The sequence below is a fragment of the Boleophthalmus pectinirostris genome, unplaced genomic scaffold (genome assembly GCF_026225935.1).
Source record: "Boleophthalmus pectinirostris isolate CB_2022bp ecotype Guang Dong unplaced genomic scaffold, ASM2622593v1 HiC_scaffold_15, whole genome shotgun sequence".
NCBI lineage: Eukaryota > Metazoa > Chordata > Actinopteri > Gobiiformes > Gobiidae > Boleophthalmus > Boleophthalmus pectinirostris.
This window is the reverse complement of record NW_026571070.1, coordinates 13,481,464-13,495,593: the sequence shown is the minus strand read 5'-3', so window position 1 is coordinate 13,495,593 and position 14,130 is coordinate 13,481,464. Positions and strand designations below refer to the sequence as shown.

The 14,130-nt window shown below is 37.7% G+C and overlaps 1 protein-coding gene across 1 annotated transcript in view; it reads right to left on the bottom strand.

Annotated features, from left to right (window-relative positions):
- The window catches only part of LOC110171013 (adhesion G-protein coupled receptor G2-like), a 61,590-nt gene that overhangs the window by 4,290 nt on the left and 43,170 nt on the right, over positions 1-14,130 (bottom strand). The window contains exons 11-26 of the mRNA XM_055151253.1: positions 13,553-13,587; positions 12,433-12,560; positions 12,242-12,359; positions 11,566-11,872; positions 8,452-10,084; positions 6,944-7,062; positions 6,662-6,798; positions 5,042-5,198; positions 4,178-4,324; positions 3,572-3,694; positions 3,443-3,488; positions 2,931-3,034; positions 2,716-2,840; positions 2,288-2,556; positions 1,794-1,893; positions 227-513 (exon numbers count right to left, since the gene is read on the bottom strand). Of these exons, the coding sequence (XP_055007228.1) occupies positions 227-513; positions 1,794-1,893; positions 2,288-2,556; positions 2,716-2,840; positions 2,931-3,034; positions 3,443-3,488; positions 3,572-3,694; positions 4,178-4,324; positions 5,042-5,198; positions 6,662-6,798; positions 6,944-7,062; positions 8,452-10,084; positions 11,566-11,872; positions 12,242-12,359; positions 12,433-12,560; positions 13,553-13,587 (3,835 nt within the window). The remainder of the gene's footprint in view (positions 1-226; positions 514-1,793; positions 1,894-2,287; positions 2,557-2,715; positions 2,841-2,930; positions 3,035-3,442; positions 3,489-3,571; positions 3,695-4,177; positions 4,325-5,041; positions 5,199-6,661; positions 6,799-6,943; positions 7,063-8,451; positions 10,085-11,565; positions 11,873-12,241; positions 12,360-12,432; positions 12,561-13,552; positions 13,588-14,130) is intronic.

Genomic DNA, 14,130 nt, shown 5'->3' with positions numbered 1-14,130 from the left:
GTCTCAAGTCCTAAAAAAAAGTGACTCAAATCTGACTCAAGTCCAAGTCACGACTTGCAAGTCTCCACCTCTGTTATGAATGACTATTGTTCTTATCATTATGAAATCCATGGATAAATCTATCTAATATATGCAACAGATACAGACATTTCTACATCAATAAAAGCTCAAAAGACTTATTTAATTTTTCATATCTCTTTTTAAGTGTTAAATCAAACCCACTGACCTTGTAGAGTGTTGAATATACAGAACAGATAGACAAAAGGCAGGTAGAGGGGTCCCCAGGCGAACAGAGCGAACCCCCAGGTGAGACCGAGGAGGATGACCAGTCCAAAGACGCTGCGCAGGTCAGAGAGGGTGCTCCGGTTTGGAGACTGATTCTGGGGGTTCTGTCTCTTTATTCGGGCAAGTTGGACCATCACGACCACAAACACAACCAGACAAAAGACGAAAATCAGGAGGAAGTACGCCACGACTCCAATGTAGAAGGCCAAGTCGTTAGCCAGCCAACAGCTACAAAAAGAAAAAAACATATTATTAATGGCCAGTCACTCGCATTCATGGTTAAAATATAGATTGATAATTGGCTCTGTGCACGAATGGCTAGCCCACTGTTCCTAAAGGTCCTATATTGCATAAAATGGATTCTTGTGAGCTTCAAACCATGCTATAATGTTGTTACCTCCTCAAAAACAGACCTGGAGCTGTGTTTTTTTCATTAACTCATGTTTGAGTAATCCTGGTTTGTTAGTCTGTCTACAACTCCAAAGCTCCATAAAGCAGTGGTTTTCATGTTAACAGCTCCTTTAACCTTTAGGTCAGTAGAGATTGACAAGTCCAGGGCTGAAATCATCCAAATGATTCTAGTGAAGGTGTGTGGAGTTTAAAAACACAGTGGAGCATCAGATGACATCACAAGGTGGAACAGTGTTTTCAGTTTGAGTACAGCCTCAATATCCAGGTTTGTGTGTTAAATATGTGTGAGTGAAACAAAACAAAACTCCAGGTATGTTTGTAATGAGGAAACAACATTATAACTTAGATCTAAGAATAGTGTAATATGAGCTCTTTAAAGATCAGGTAGTGAGAGGGAGTTGTGGATATCAGCGACAACCTGTCACAGACTTTAACAAACTTTAAGACAAATGAGATGAAAACTTCACTGAAGGACACTTCTGAGTTTGGAAAGATCAGTCTTTTTTTTTTGTCTCAATGCTAATGCTAATTTTGGCATAATAAATATTAAAATAATGCCACAAGCTGAAGTGATCCACACAGAAAAAAATCATACAGTCTTTACATACATTTTAATGGGTTGTTTTATATTTTATGTTTGAAATAGCTGATATAGGGTTGAGACACAGTGAGCTAACCAGCGCACTGCTTAGTATTTGTTTGAGCTTAATTGTTTGTTTATTTAATTTACATAAATCCGTACAGTTTATATCATGTTTTGATTGTGCCATATGTCTATGAAAGTCAATTAGTAGCTTTTTCCTGTATTATTCCCTATGGGTGTGTAAACTGTGTAGAGACATTGCTGAAATGAAATGCTTTTTGTGTTTGTTGCAGCAAATTGAAGAAACACAAATGAAATGGCAAGTGGCATTTTCATTGTATATTTCATTTTCATTTGTTTAAATGTTCTAATCTGGTTTGACCAGAGTTTTCTAAGTAGTTGTGCCCTTGTAAATTCTTATGTCTTATCACGTGGGAAGAAAATTAAATTGTTGGCACAGTAATAGCCTTCATGCTCTAATGCAAATACAATGGAAACTGTTTACTGAACTTACAAATCATCTGAAGTGCCGTCTGAGTATCTTCCGTATTTGACCAGCCCATAGTTATCTTTGTTCACAGCGATTATAATGATCACCACAATCAGAGGGATACCTGCAAATGACATTTGAATGAAGGGGCTTTAAGGGTTGACCTAAACCAGATGTGTCCAATGAAGATGCAATCTGATACTTTAGTGTCAATATCAAAATGTGTGCGCTCCTTGCACTAACTTTTAGGCTGTTTAACCCAAGAGAAGGACTTCATACACAAGTCACACCACCTCATCTTATGGTTTTGTATATCTAGAAAGAGTATGTCCTCAAGGATATGGAAGATGAGGAGCAATGTGATAATATCTCATACAAATACATTGTTTCCACAATAATCAATTAATTCATTTCTTATACATCATTAAGGATATTTGTGTTTCAATAGTGCTCATCTGGCCTTGGTTTTTATTGTAAATAACTATTTACAATAAGCAAAGTTTTCTCTCCACACTCACCCCAGCCCATAAGGGAGAACTTGGTCATGTATCTGCTGAGGTACGGGGTGAACACACGGACGATACTGAGGTACATGTGCAGAGCCTCAAGTCCCGCCCACGTGAACGATGTCAAAAGGAAGTAGTGCAGGAAGAAGGCAGTGCTAGTACACAGTCCATTCGCTTTGAAGAGGGCCAACCAGCCGTCAATCAAAAACACCAGGTTTAGAAGAAGCAGAGATATGCAGAGCTGGACGAGGATCTTGGCTGGAATGTCCCGCAATAGTTTGCTGAAAGACAAATTTGGCATTAAAGCTTCTAGATTGTCTAAAATTAACTCCTGTGAGCTTTAAACCATGTCATAACATAGATCAGAACATAACATAGATCAGAAAATAGTGTAATATGAGCCTTTTAAATATACCAGAAATGACCACAAAGATCCTTACTCGAATAAGAGATATGTGAGAATGGTGACAGACAGAAACACAGCAGAGACTCCACAGCCGATGTATGTGATAAAAGTGAGGAGCTGAGCCTGTTCACGGTCTAATATCCCTTGTCTGGACAAATCCTGGAAAGTAAAGGACATTCAGGTGTTTAACATGTGAACAGTTAGCTATGAATTTGAGAATGTTTAAAATTAATATGATTTTCTTCGTACCAAAAGCACGGCGAAGGATGTGAGGTGGTTACAGCTGCATCTTGTATCTTCAGCTGTAGCACTGACAACGTGACAGCCAACATTACTCCAGGCCCCTTTACCACCTGGATTTGTAAGAACACAATTTAAAATATTTAAAAACAATAAGTATATAATGTCAAAATGTGTACAACGTGCATACAAGAAAAACTCCATGGAGATAGATACGTTTTATGCCATTCTGTGGACGATTATTGCTAAAAGAACAATTTTTCCGTGGGATTAAGCCAGGTCAAGTACGAGTCAGGTTTGTGGAGATGCAAGCCTGCTCAGAGTAAGTTTTTCAGTAGCGGATTTAGTTTTTTTATGTGGTACTACTGAATCCTACACATGTCATCGAGTAAGAAAATAAAACTGAAGAATGAAGTAAATGAAAAGGTAAAACACCTATAATATGATGAAAAGCTCTGAAAACTCGATTTAACTTTATTTAATTAAGATTGATTATGATATGATGATGATACTTTACTCACCATTTTCTCTAAAATCCCAAAACACACAGGAGATCGAGTGGTTTGTCTAAAAAGAGGAGCAAATGTTATGTTAAAAAAAAGCATGAAATCCCTCACAAAGCTCATGAAGGTAAAATGATCGTAACCTACTTTTATGGAGTCGGTATTTCTTATGGTGAATTCGATGTTTTCTTTGAGGTTGCTTATGGACAAATTGGCCACACTTGAGGCCAGGACTGGACTGATCACCGTTTTGTCATTTAGAGTTGTATCCTACAAAAAATAAAGATATAAACCATCAATAAATGTATCATTAAAGGTCATTTCATGTGTCATTTAGTCACTTTTTTGATGGAGGGTCAATTTACAGATTATATCTTTTGAAGAGGCAACCCTGCTCATAACACGAAAGTAGAATTTTTTAAGGTTTTTTGAGTTACAACAACACTTGTATTTCAGTGCAGTAGTGCAATATAATATACGTGTTTCAATACAGTTTTAATGCCATACTGTAGAACATTTTAGGAAGAACAATAACATCTACATGCAGACAAGTAGAGGTAGATCGATATTTCAGTTGGCCGATATATTAGGTCAATATACGCACATTTTGAAAACAAAAAAAAGAAACATATCTGTTGATCTCTAAAGAAAATCATGTAGTGGACCCACCATTAGAAAAGTTGAAAAGTTACACAGTGCGCCTTTAACTGTGTATTATACTAGTGATTAGTTGGTGATAGTGTATATATATACCATGAAAAGTGTGCTCTTGGCGTAGAAGTTGAACTGCACTCTGCTGGCCCACTGCTTCTCCTCTGGACTCAGACCTTCAGTCAGACTCGAAGGTAAAAACACAGAACCCAATGGAACTTCGGACGATCTGGCTCTGCGCCCACTGATCTAAAACATAAAACAACATAAAACAGAAATTAACATGGAAATTATTTATACCTATTTACCTACAATGGTTTTACATTTTTTATTTAGATTTTACTACCATTTTAAATTGTTTGTACAACTAGTTTTAAGATTCTAAAAATGTAATGCTCTCTTGTGTATGTAACAGGTAATACTTACTTTTTTGGTATTTTATAACATTTTTACTACAGTTACATTTTTAACATGAATTTCAGAGATCCAAATCTTGTGACAATGTCTAGTAGGTTTATATTAGTGAAATTAGTGCAATTGTATTATCACATGACATCACAAGATGGAACAGAGTTTTCTGTTTGAGAGAAGAACTCCTAAATATGCAGAGTTTGTATGTTAAACATGTGAGAATGAAACAAAACCCAACTTCAGGTATGTTTGTGATGAAGAAACAACATTATAACATAAATCAGAAAATATGGCGAAAGGAGAAATTCAATTTGTCAACTGGACAAAGGTTTATTTTGGCTCAAATATTTTTCGCAGCTCATCCAAGCTGCTTTAGTTTTGGTGAAAATGCTGGGCGACATTGCTTTATATCTGCCTGAAAGGAGGAGCTAACTACACTGAAACTACTCTGAAACTAACACACCTACTTGTTTACAGTTTCTGTTGGTTACACACATACATAGATCAGAAAATAGTGTAACGTGGGCCTTTAAAGATGTTTTTAAACCGACTTACCTGAACGTTACTAGTGCTGAAGATATTGGCGGTTGTTGTAGCAAACTGGGTCCCATCCACATTCTGCACTGCCAAAACCAGAGACGTAGAAGAGAGGATTTCATTATCTCCTGGCACCTCCAGCTTCACACCCAGTTTATCCACCAGACGAATCAACCTAAATTTATAATATTACACTTATTAAACACTGCAAAGAATTCATCTTCATGATCACTTCACTGTATTTAACGAGTAGATCTTTACTATTGGTGAATATATATGTATGTATGAATAAAACCACTCATTCATTTAAGCCAACAGTTATGACAAAATATTCTTAATGTCACCTCAGGTTTAAGAAATCTTATTAAATTCTGACAAAATTAAATAAAACATAATTAAAATTTTACCCCATATTGACTGATCCCAATTCAATTTTGCTTGTTATTTCTATTTTTTAAGAAATAAAAATTTGTTTAAATATTGAATTCATAAGCGTAGTTTAATTTGGTTAATTTGTAAATTGATTTGATGTTTTTACCAGTAGATGACAGATGTGAAACCTGTTCCCCCTTATTCTCTTCTCCTCACCTCCCCTCACCCAAGTTCTCTGGTTTTCTTCAGTCAGAACAAAGTTGGCACACTATCAGAGAGCAGTAACATAGATAGCACCTAGTGGTGATATGTGAGAATGCAGCATGGCTTAATTACGGATTGTAGCTTTAAGTCAGTACCGTTTAGTACAATAACTGCCCAATTTCACCAAGGTCTACTCCAAACCACATGCTTTTACTGACAGAGCATTGGCTGTAGCGCTCAAAAAACACTAAGAATATCTCTGACTATTTTTAATATTTGGGATTGATTTGAATTTTGATTACTTGCATAACCCTTCCATTGATTAGTGGATGATATTGCTTGAAATCAGACAATATTGAAACAACTAAAACAAACAAATTTTGGAACAACTAAGAAATCTAGATCCACTCATCTAGAGCTGCAAGATTAATTGCAATCAAATCTGAAATCACTATTTGAATGGACGCAAGTAAGCAAATCACAAAACCTAATTTCCTCCACAAACAACAAAATATTCTGGCTTTTAACTCGATTAACCCTGATCTGTGTAAACATGTTCTGAAATTCATTCTTTTTGTCAATTCTTCTCGAAGCAATGAACAGAATCCTTTTATTAAAAACATAAATAGTTTATTTAATCTCAATGCTTGTCAGAAAAATTGCACCTAGATGTTTTTCCAAAATCATTCAGCTCAACACTAATATAAACCTAAAGTGGTAAATATTAATTATTTTTTGCAGCATATCCATATTTTTAAATCATTGTGTAACTTTTTTTTTTTTTTGTGGAGAGTCTTACATGGAGCTGTTATTGCTTTGCGTGGAATGTTCCTCAGTGAAGCATTAAGCTCATCTAGGCTCCATGAAGCAGAAATTGACACTAGGACTAGATACAGGTCAGATCTCATTGTATTTTTAAGCAATAAAATCACCGTAATGGAATTTTTACTCTACTGGGAAACAAAACAATCACACTCCCATAGAGACGAGCACACGTTGGACCCTCTACCAGAAAGGTTACACAGTGCACCTTTAATACACGTTTTGAATTCCGCCTCTCACCTGTTCGCAGATGCAGCGAGCGCCTGTGCATCTCCGTCCATAAGATTGCTGATTATATTTACAGCCTTTTCCCCCACAGCCTGAGAAACAGACGGACCATCCAACAGACTCTCCAACTGCCCCACTAACTTCGACACCTGCAATGCCGAACCATGAATAAGTTTACATACATTTACATTAAAATATAAAGGTGCCTCTGTATCCTCTCACTCAATGAAAGTCTATTCAAATAAATAGCTCGAGGTATGGTTCATTATTCATTGTTTATATGCAGTGATTTACCTGTGAAGAATTGAGCTGAGATGCGTTTTCAGTTTCAGAGAGGAGTTTATCAGCCTCTGCCTCCAGTTCTTGTTGAGATCTTGTGGTTTGCTCTGTCGTGGTAGGAACCAGTCCAGTACCTTGGGGGAAAAATACATAGAAAAAAAAAAAACTAAGAAAAGCTTAAAGGGCCCATGTTAGGCTGTGTTCTGATATCTGATATAATGTTGTTTCCTCATCAAAAACATACCTGGAGTTGTGTTTTGTTTCATTCATAAACCCTGCATACTTCTCTCAAACAGAAAACGCTCTGTTCCACCTTGTGATGTCATGTGGTAATACAGGAAGTGCTCCACTGTGTTTTTAAACTCCATACACCTTCACTAGAATCATTTGGGTAATTTCAGTCCTGGAATTGCCATCTCTACTGAACTAAAAGTAAATGGTAGCTGTTAACTTGAAAACTATCACTTCTTGGAATCACGAAGCAGAAAAGAGCATTTTGAGCTTTTAAGATGTAAATGGACTGTTATAAATGATTAATCAAACACGTGTGAATGAAACAAAACACAACTCTGGACATGTTTTTGAGGAGGTAACAACATTAGAACATGGGTTAAAGCTCACAAGAGTTACTTTTGTGTAATATAGAACCTTTGCTGTGGTCTAGTGCATTATTTATTTATTAATCAATGGGCAATGGGTTGGTAGATTTAAAGGAGCACAAGGAAACTTTACATATGAAAGCTCTGCCATCTCCTTGTCTCCATGGAGATGTTTATGTCTTGCCTACAGTATGGTATTACAGGTTAGATCTATGGAGAGGTGGCCAAACTCACTGTAAGATTGCATGTTTTTATCAAGGGATTAAATGACCGACCCCTACCGGAAAAGTTACTTGGTGCACCTTTAATTTTACCTGTTTGTATATGGAAAATGTGAATAAATGTTGTTGTATTCATTGGGGAAATCTTGTCTGGGGTCAGACCTATGTTCCCTCAGCCCTATGTTTCCTCAACCTTTTGTTCCCTCAGCCCTGTGTTCCCTTATTTCTAAGATTTTTCTCAAAATTAAACTCAGTCAAGTCATTTTTATTTTTATACCGTATTTAAAGGGATGATTCAAAGTCATTTCAACCTAGGATCCTTTGCACCATGACCTCTAGATTACATCTGTAGTCAACTGCTGCTGGATAATAAGTTGGGTGTAACTGAGTACCAGATTGAGAGAAATGGGGATAAATTCAGCTGCAAACTGATGATAAAGGAAATGTGGGAACACAGGGCCTAATTTTGGAAAGAAAAAAAAACTTAGAACATAGGGCTGAGGGAACATAGGCACACTCCATCTTGTTTTAACATGACTTTGACAACACCACAACTGCATAAATCTGACTTTGCAGTGCTCATAAATAGGCCTTTTTGACATACACAAAAACAGAAATAGCAATAGTCTAATTTCTTTCTTTTCTTTTTCTTTCTGTATACCAGTGCAATGAACATCGGTTATCTTGAGACTTCACTACTTACTAGAACTTGTGCCAGAAGCCGTGGAGGTCTGAATAACAGTAGTCATTCCTTCAGTTGTTTGAAAAGCCGTAGTAGTAAAAGGGGAAGTAGCAGCAGTAGTAGTAATAGTAGGAGCAGCAGTAGTAGTAGCATTAGTAGTAGTAGTAGCATTAGTAGTAGCTAGAGTAGTTGTAGTAGTTGTAGTCCCATTCGAGATTGCACCAACTGTCTCATTGCCCATACTAGGAGTGGTCAAATACTCAGTAATGTTACTTGTCGGCGATACCGTTGTCACGACACCTTGAGATGTATTTTGCGTCACATTGCTAGCTTGTGTTGTCGCTGTTGCGTTTGTTGTCATTTCTGTCGTATTTGTGACTGCTTCTGTAACATTGACTTGAACTGTTGTATTCTGAGGCATTGAAGTAGTAGTCGTATTTAGTATAGTAGTGTTTAGAATTTCTACTGTTGTGAAATTGCTTTCCATGGTTGTGTTCAGTAGTGGTTCGCTTGTTGTAGTCTCATTGTGGAACGTTACTGTCACGTTGTACTCTGTTGTATTTGTAATTGGAGCAAAAGTAGTAGCATTAGTAATAGTAGTAGCACTAGTTGTAGTAATATTCATTGCTGTAGTAGCATTTGTTTCTTCAGTTGTATTGAAAATTGGCGGTGTAGTGACATTACTTAGCGTTGTTGTATTGTACACAGTCGGTATTGGCGTAGTTGTATTAAAATTGATAGTAATGTTAAGTATTCTATCAGCTCCTGTGTAATTACTGATTATTGTAGTGACTACGGTAGAAGTATTACTAGGTACAGTTGTCGTAGTCGCGTTGTACTCCACTGTTGACGGCATTGTAGTATTAGTAACAGCGGTACTTTCCGTATCAGTAGTATTTGGGGTGACGCTTGGAGATGGAGAAGTTGTCATGGTAGTTGTATTGTGTACTGTAGTCTGTTCAGTCGCCTCAGTTGTAGCGTTTTGAGTAGTATTAGTAATCTGCGTGGTACTTTCTGGTTGCTGTGTCGATGTAGTATGCGGTACAGGAGTGGTTGTATTACTGGTTGTCGGTTCAGGTATTTGCGTTGTAGTTACATTGTCCGTTGTTACTACTGGAATATTTGTAGTATTAGCAGTAGTTTTGTCCAATGTAGTATTTGGTAAACTTGTACTTGTTGTTCGTGGAATCTGGGTTGAAGTCGTTGGGGCTACTGAAGTTGTATTTACCTTAGAAGTTACACTAGTTAGTATTGTTGGACTCGTTGTAGTAATCGTAGTAGTGTAACTTGAAGTACTGCTTGTAATGTTAGCTGCAGTAGTATTATATATTACAATGGGTAGTGTTTTTTTCTCTACTTCAGTTGTAGTTTGTTCAGTTGTAGTATTGACTTTATTAGTTGTAGGAGATGTACTGCTAATAGTAGAACTAGCTGTAGTGGTCTTTTCTGTCTCTTGACTCGTACTATATTTAGTAGTTATCAGAGTGGTAGTGGGGTGTGACGTCTCAGTAGTACTAACAGTGGTTGGAGCAGCTGTAGTAGTAGTAGTAGGAGTAGTAGTAGAAGTAGTAGGAGCAGCAGTGGTAGTAGTAGCAGTAGTAGTAGTAGCAATAGTAGTAGAAGGAGCAGCAGTAGTAGGAGCAGCAGTAGTAGTAGTAGGAAGCAGTAGTAGTAGTAGGAGCAGCAGCAGTAGTAGTAGGAGCAGCAGTAGTAGTAGGAGCAGCAGCAGTAGTAGTAGGAGCAGTAGTAGTAGTAGGAGCAGCAGTAGTAGTAGTAGGAGTAGTAGTAGTAGTAGGAGCAGCAGTAGTAGTAGTAGGAGTAGTAGTAGTAGTAGGAGCAGCAGTAGTAGTAGTAGGAGCAGCAGTAGTAGTAGTAGTAGTAGTAGTAGCAGTAGTAGTAGGAGCAGCAGTAGTAGTAGTAGGAGCAGCAGTAGTAGTAGTAGTAGTAGTAGGAGCAGCAGTAGTAGTAGTAGTAGCAGCAGTAGTAGTAGTAGGAGCAGCAGTAGTAGTAGTAGCAGTAGTAGTAGTAGTAGGAGCAGCAGTAGTAGTAGTAGGAGCAGCAGTAGTAGTAGTAGTAGTAGTAGTAGTAGTAGTAGTAGTAGGAGCAGCAGCAGTAGTAGTAGGAGCAGCAGTAGTAGTAGTAGTAGAGCAGCAGTAGTAGTAGTAGGAGCAGTAGTAGTAGTAGGTAGCAGCAGCAGTAGTAGTAGGAGCAGCAGTAGTAGTAGTAGGAGCAGTAGTAGTAGTAGGAGCAGCAGTAGTAGTAGTAGGAGTAGTAGTAGTAGTAGGAGCAGCAGTAGTAGTAGTAGGAGCAGCAGTAGTAGTAGTAGGAGCAGCAGTAGTAGTAGGAGCAGCAGTAGTAGTAGTAGTAGCAGTAGTAGTAGGAGCAGCAGTAGCAGTAGTAGGAGTAGTAGTAGTAGTAGGAGCAGCAGTAGTAGTAGTAGTAGGGCAGCAGTAGCAGTAGTAGGAGTAGTAGAGTAGGTAGCAGCAGTAGTAGTAGTAGTAGTAGGAGCAGCAGTAGCAGCAGCAGCAGCAGCAGTAGTAGTAGGAGCAGCAGTAGTAGTAGTAGGAGCAGCAGTAGTAGTAGGAGCAGCAGTAGTAGTAGTAGGAGCAGTAGTAGTAGTAGGAGCAGCAGTAGTAGTAGTAGGAGCAGCAGTAGTAGTAGGAGCAGCAGTAGTAGTAGAGGCAGCAGTAGTAGGAGCAGCAGCAGTAGTAGTAGTAGGAGCAGCAGTAGTAGTAGTAGGAGCAGCAGTAGTCGTAGGAGCAGCAGCAGTAGTAGTAGTAGAGCAGCAGTAGTAGGAGCAGCAGTAGTAGTAGGAGCAGCAGTAGTAGGAGCAGCAGTAGTAGTAGTAGGAGCAGCAGTAGTAGGAGCAGCAGTAGTAGTAGTAGGAGCAGCAGTAGTAGTAGTAGGAGCAGCAGTAGTAGTAGTAGGAGCAGCAGTAGTAGTAGTAGGAGCAGCAGTAGTAGGAGCAGCAGTAGTAGTAGGAGCAGCAGTAGTAGGAGCAGCAGTAGTAGTAGTAGGAGCAGCAGTAGTAGTAGTAGGAGCAGCAGTAGTAGTAGGAGCAGCAGTAGTAGTAGTAGGAGCAGCAGTAGTAGTAGTAGTAGGAGCAGCAGTAGTAGTAGTAGTAGGAGCAGCAGTAGTAGTAGGAGCAGCAGTAGTAGTAGTAGGAGCAGCAGTAGTAGGAGCAGCAGTAGTAGTAGTAGGAGCAGCAGTAGTAGTAGTAGGAGCAGCAGTAGTAGGAGCAGCAGCAGTAGTAGTAGGAGCAGCAGTAGTAGTAGTAGGAGCAGCAGTAGTAGTAGTAGGAGCAGCAGTAGTAGTAGTAGGAGCAGCAGTAGTAGTAGTAGTAGTAATAATAGTAGCAGTAGTAGGAGCAGCAGCAGTAGTAGGAGCAGCAGCTGATTCGCAAGTGTCACTCAAAACCACAGCAATATTTTCACTCGGGGCACTGGAAATGACAAAGAACAAAAAGTTAAAATATCCTAAAACGTACTAACAACTATTCAAATTACTTTTATTACTTTTTAGTATTTATTTTGTGTTTTTTAGTTTTCTTAGATGGTTTGATTTTGCCCTGGCTATGCCTACGTGTAACTGGATAAAGTAACATTCACAAAATTTCACAGTCAACACAGTTTACACAAATAAAATGTCACTGTAGGTGTTATAGAAGACATTATTACTATTATGATAAACATATTTTATTTATTAATCAGAATCAAAATATTAATTGTTTTATTGGTGGCTGCTACTATGAAGTGCTAATACTGTAAAATACAAGATATAAGCCTATATACTGTCCACAATTTAGCATTACCATGTGTAATGAGTTTGCTCCCCTTCACATATGTCAGATTTCTTTAAACCACCTGAAATCCACCGCAGTGTGGAAGTCAGCACAGTATCAGTAACTTCCTCAAAATCACCACACACCACTGAGAAATAGAGAAGCAATGTTATTAAAATATAATTAAAATAATTACAATACTTTCTGAAATATACTGTTACCTATAGGAGTTAGGTCCCCGTTTGTCGTGACTCCGTCTGCGTTGTTGATGAGTCTCTGTATGGCTGGGAGCACTGCACAGTCTGTGATCAGTTTGTTGAATTCAATGATCATTTTGCAGCTGTAAGACCTGCACAGACAGACAATTATCATTAAACGTACTGCACTGACTGTAGAAATGAGGGCTTGATTTGACCAGCGGTGGAACTTAATGAAGTAAAGTAGTAAAGTAGTGGTAAAGTAGTAAATGTTAGGTATCTGTACATTACTTAAGTAGAATTTAAGGTGGATACTTTTTACTTTTACTTCATTACATTTGAGAGCGGGTATCTGTGCTTTCTACTTCACTACATTTTTAACTGTACTGAAAAGTAAAAGTATGTTTTATTGTCTGCATAAAGAGCTGAGGGTTTATTTTTAACGTGTTCATAGGTTAAGAAAACAAAAATATCCAAAAAAATTAAAAATAATACAATTCAGCACAAATCTGTATCAAAATCACTACATTGGAAGCTTTATTAGACCTCAAAACTGGAGCAAAATACTTTTATTTTTAGTCTTTAAGTACATTTAATACTTTTACCTAAGCTGATTTTTTTTCATGTGATACTTGTACTTCGGTATTTTTTAGCTCCTGTACTTTAGCTTTCTGTACTTTTACTTAAAGGTGCATTGTGTAACTTTTCTGGTGGAGGGTCTGTCACCTGCTTGTTTCTGTGGAGATGTCATTCCTCTGCCTGGAATGTTCCACAGTGTGACATTAAACAGCCTTATTTTGCATTTATTCAATTACAGGTGTTTTTCATAGCTCAAAAATACCTTGAAAAAGTAAACTGTCATTCTGACTGTGAGCGGGGTCGCCTCTCCACAGATCTGACCTGTAACTTGGTCTGGTTTGGCTCGCAGTGAAAATAGAACGGTTTAAATGCCAATTCTGTGACATATTCCAGCCAGAGCAACAACATCTCCATGGAGAAAAGTATTTGATGGACCCTCCACTAGAAAAGTTACACAATGTACCTTTAAGTACCAAAATGGAGTACTTCTTCCACTACTGGATTTGACTATTGCATATAACAATGATGCTATGAGAATGTGAGAATGTAATATTTTGATTTCTACCTTTCGACTATGATTTGGCAGCTCACATACGTTTTCTAGAAACAAAAACAAGAAAAAAACAAGATGAACCAGCATTAGACGTATCATGATAACACATTTTGAAGAGAAATATATTCTTGAAGAAAATATAGATGATAAAACATTGAAATGAAATTATAGCACTGTCACAAGAAACCTGAAGTAGTCCCCCCCAAAATAGTTTAAATGTAAAACCACAAACTGCAATAAATAAATAAATAGAAGTCAGAAATACTTTAATAATTAGTTCATATCTATAATGAGCAGTGTTGGGAAGGTGACTTTTAAAATGTATTCCCCTACACATTACAGATTACATACACCAAAATGTAGTTTGTAACATAATCCATTAAATTACTTAAAGTGAGTAACATAGTACTTTGGATTACTTGATTTGCTGTAGAGAAGCAAAGACGAGGAAATCATAACCTAAGATGTTTTGTCTGATAAAAGAAAATAAAAAGCCCAGACTTTACTGAACCTAATTAAAAATATTATTGATAGCAGACGAGGAGATACGGTCCACACAGCATGATTTAGTCCTGTTTTAATCTGTTTTT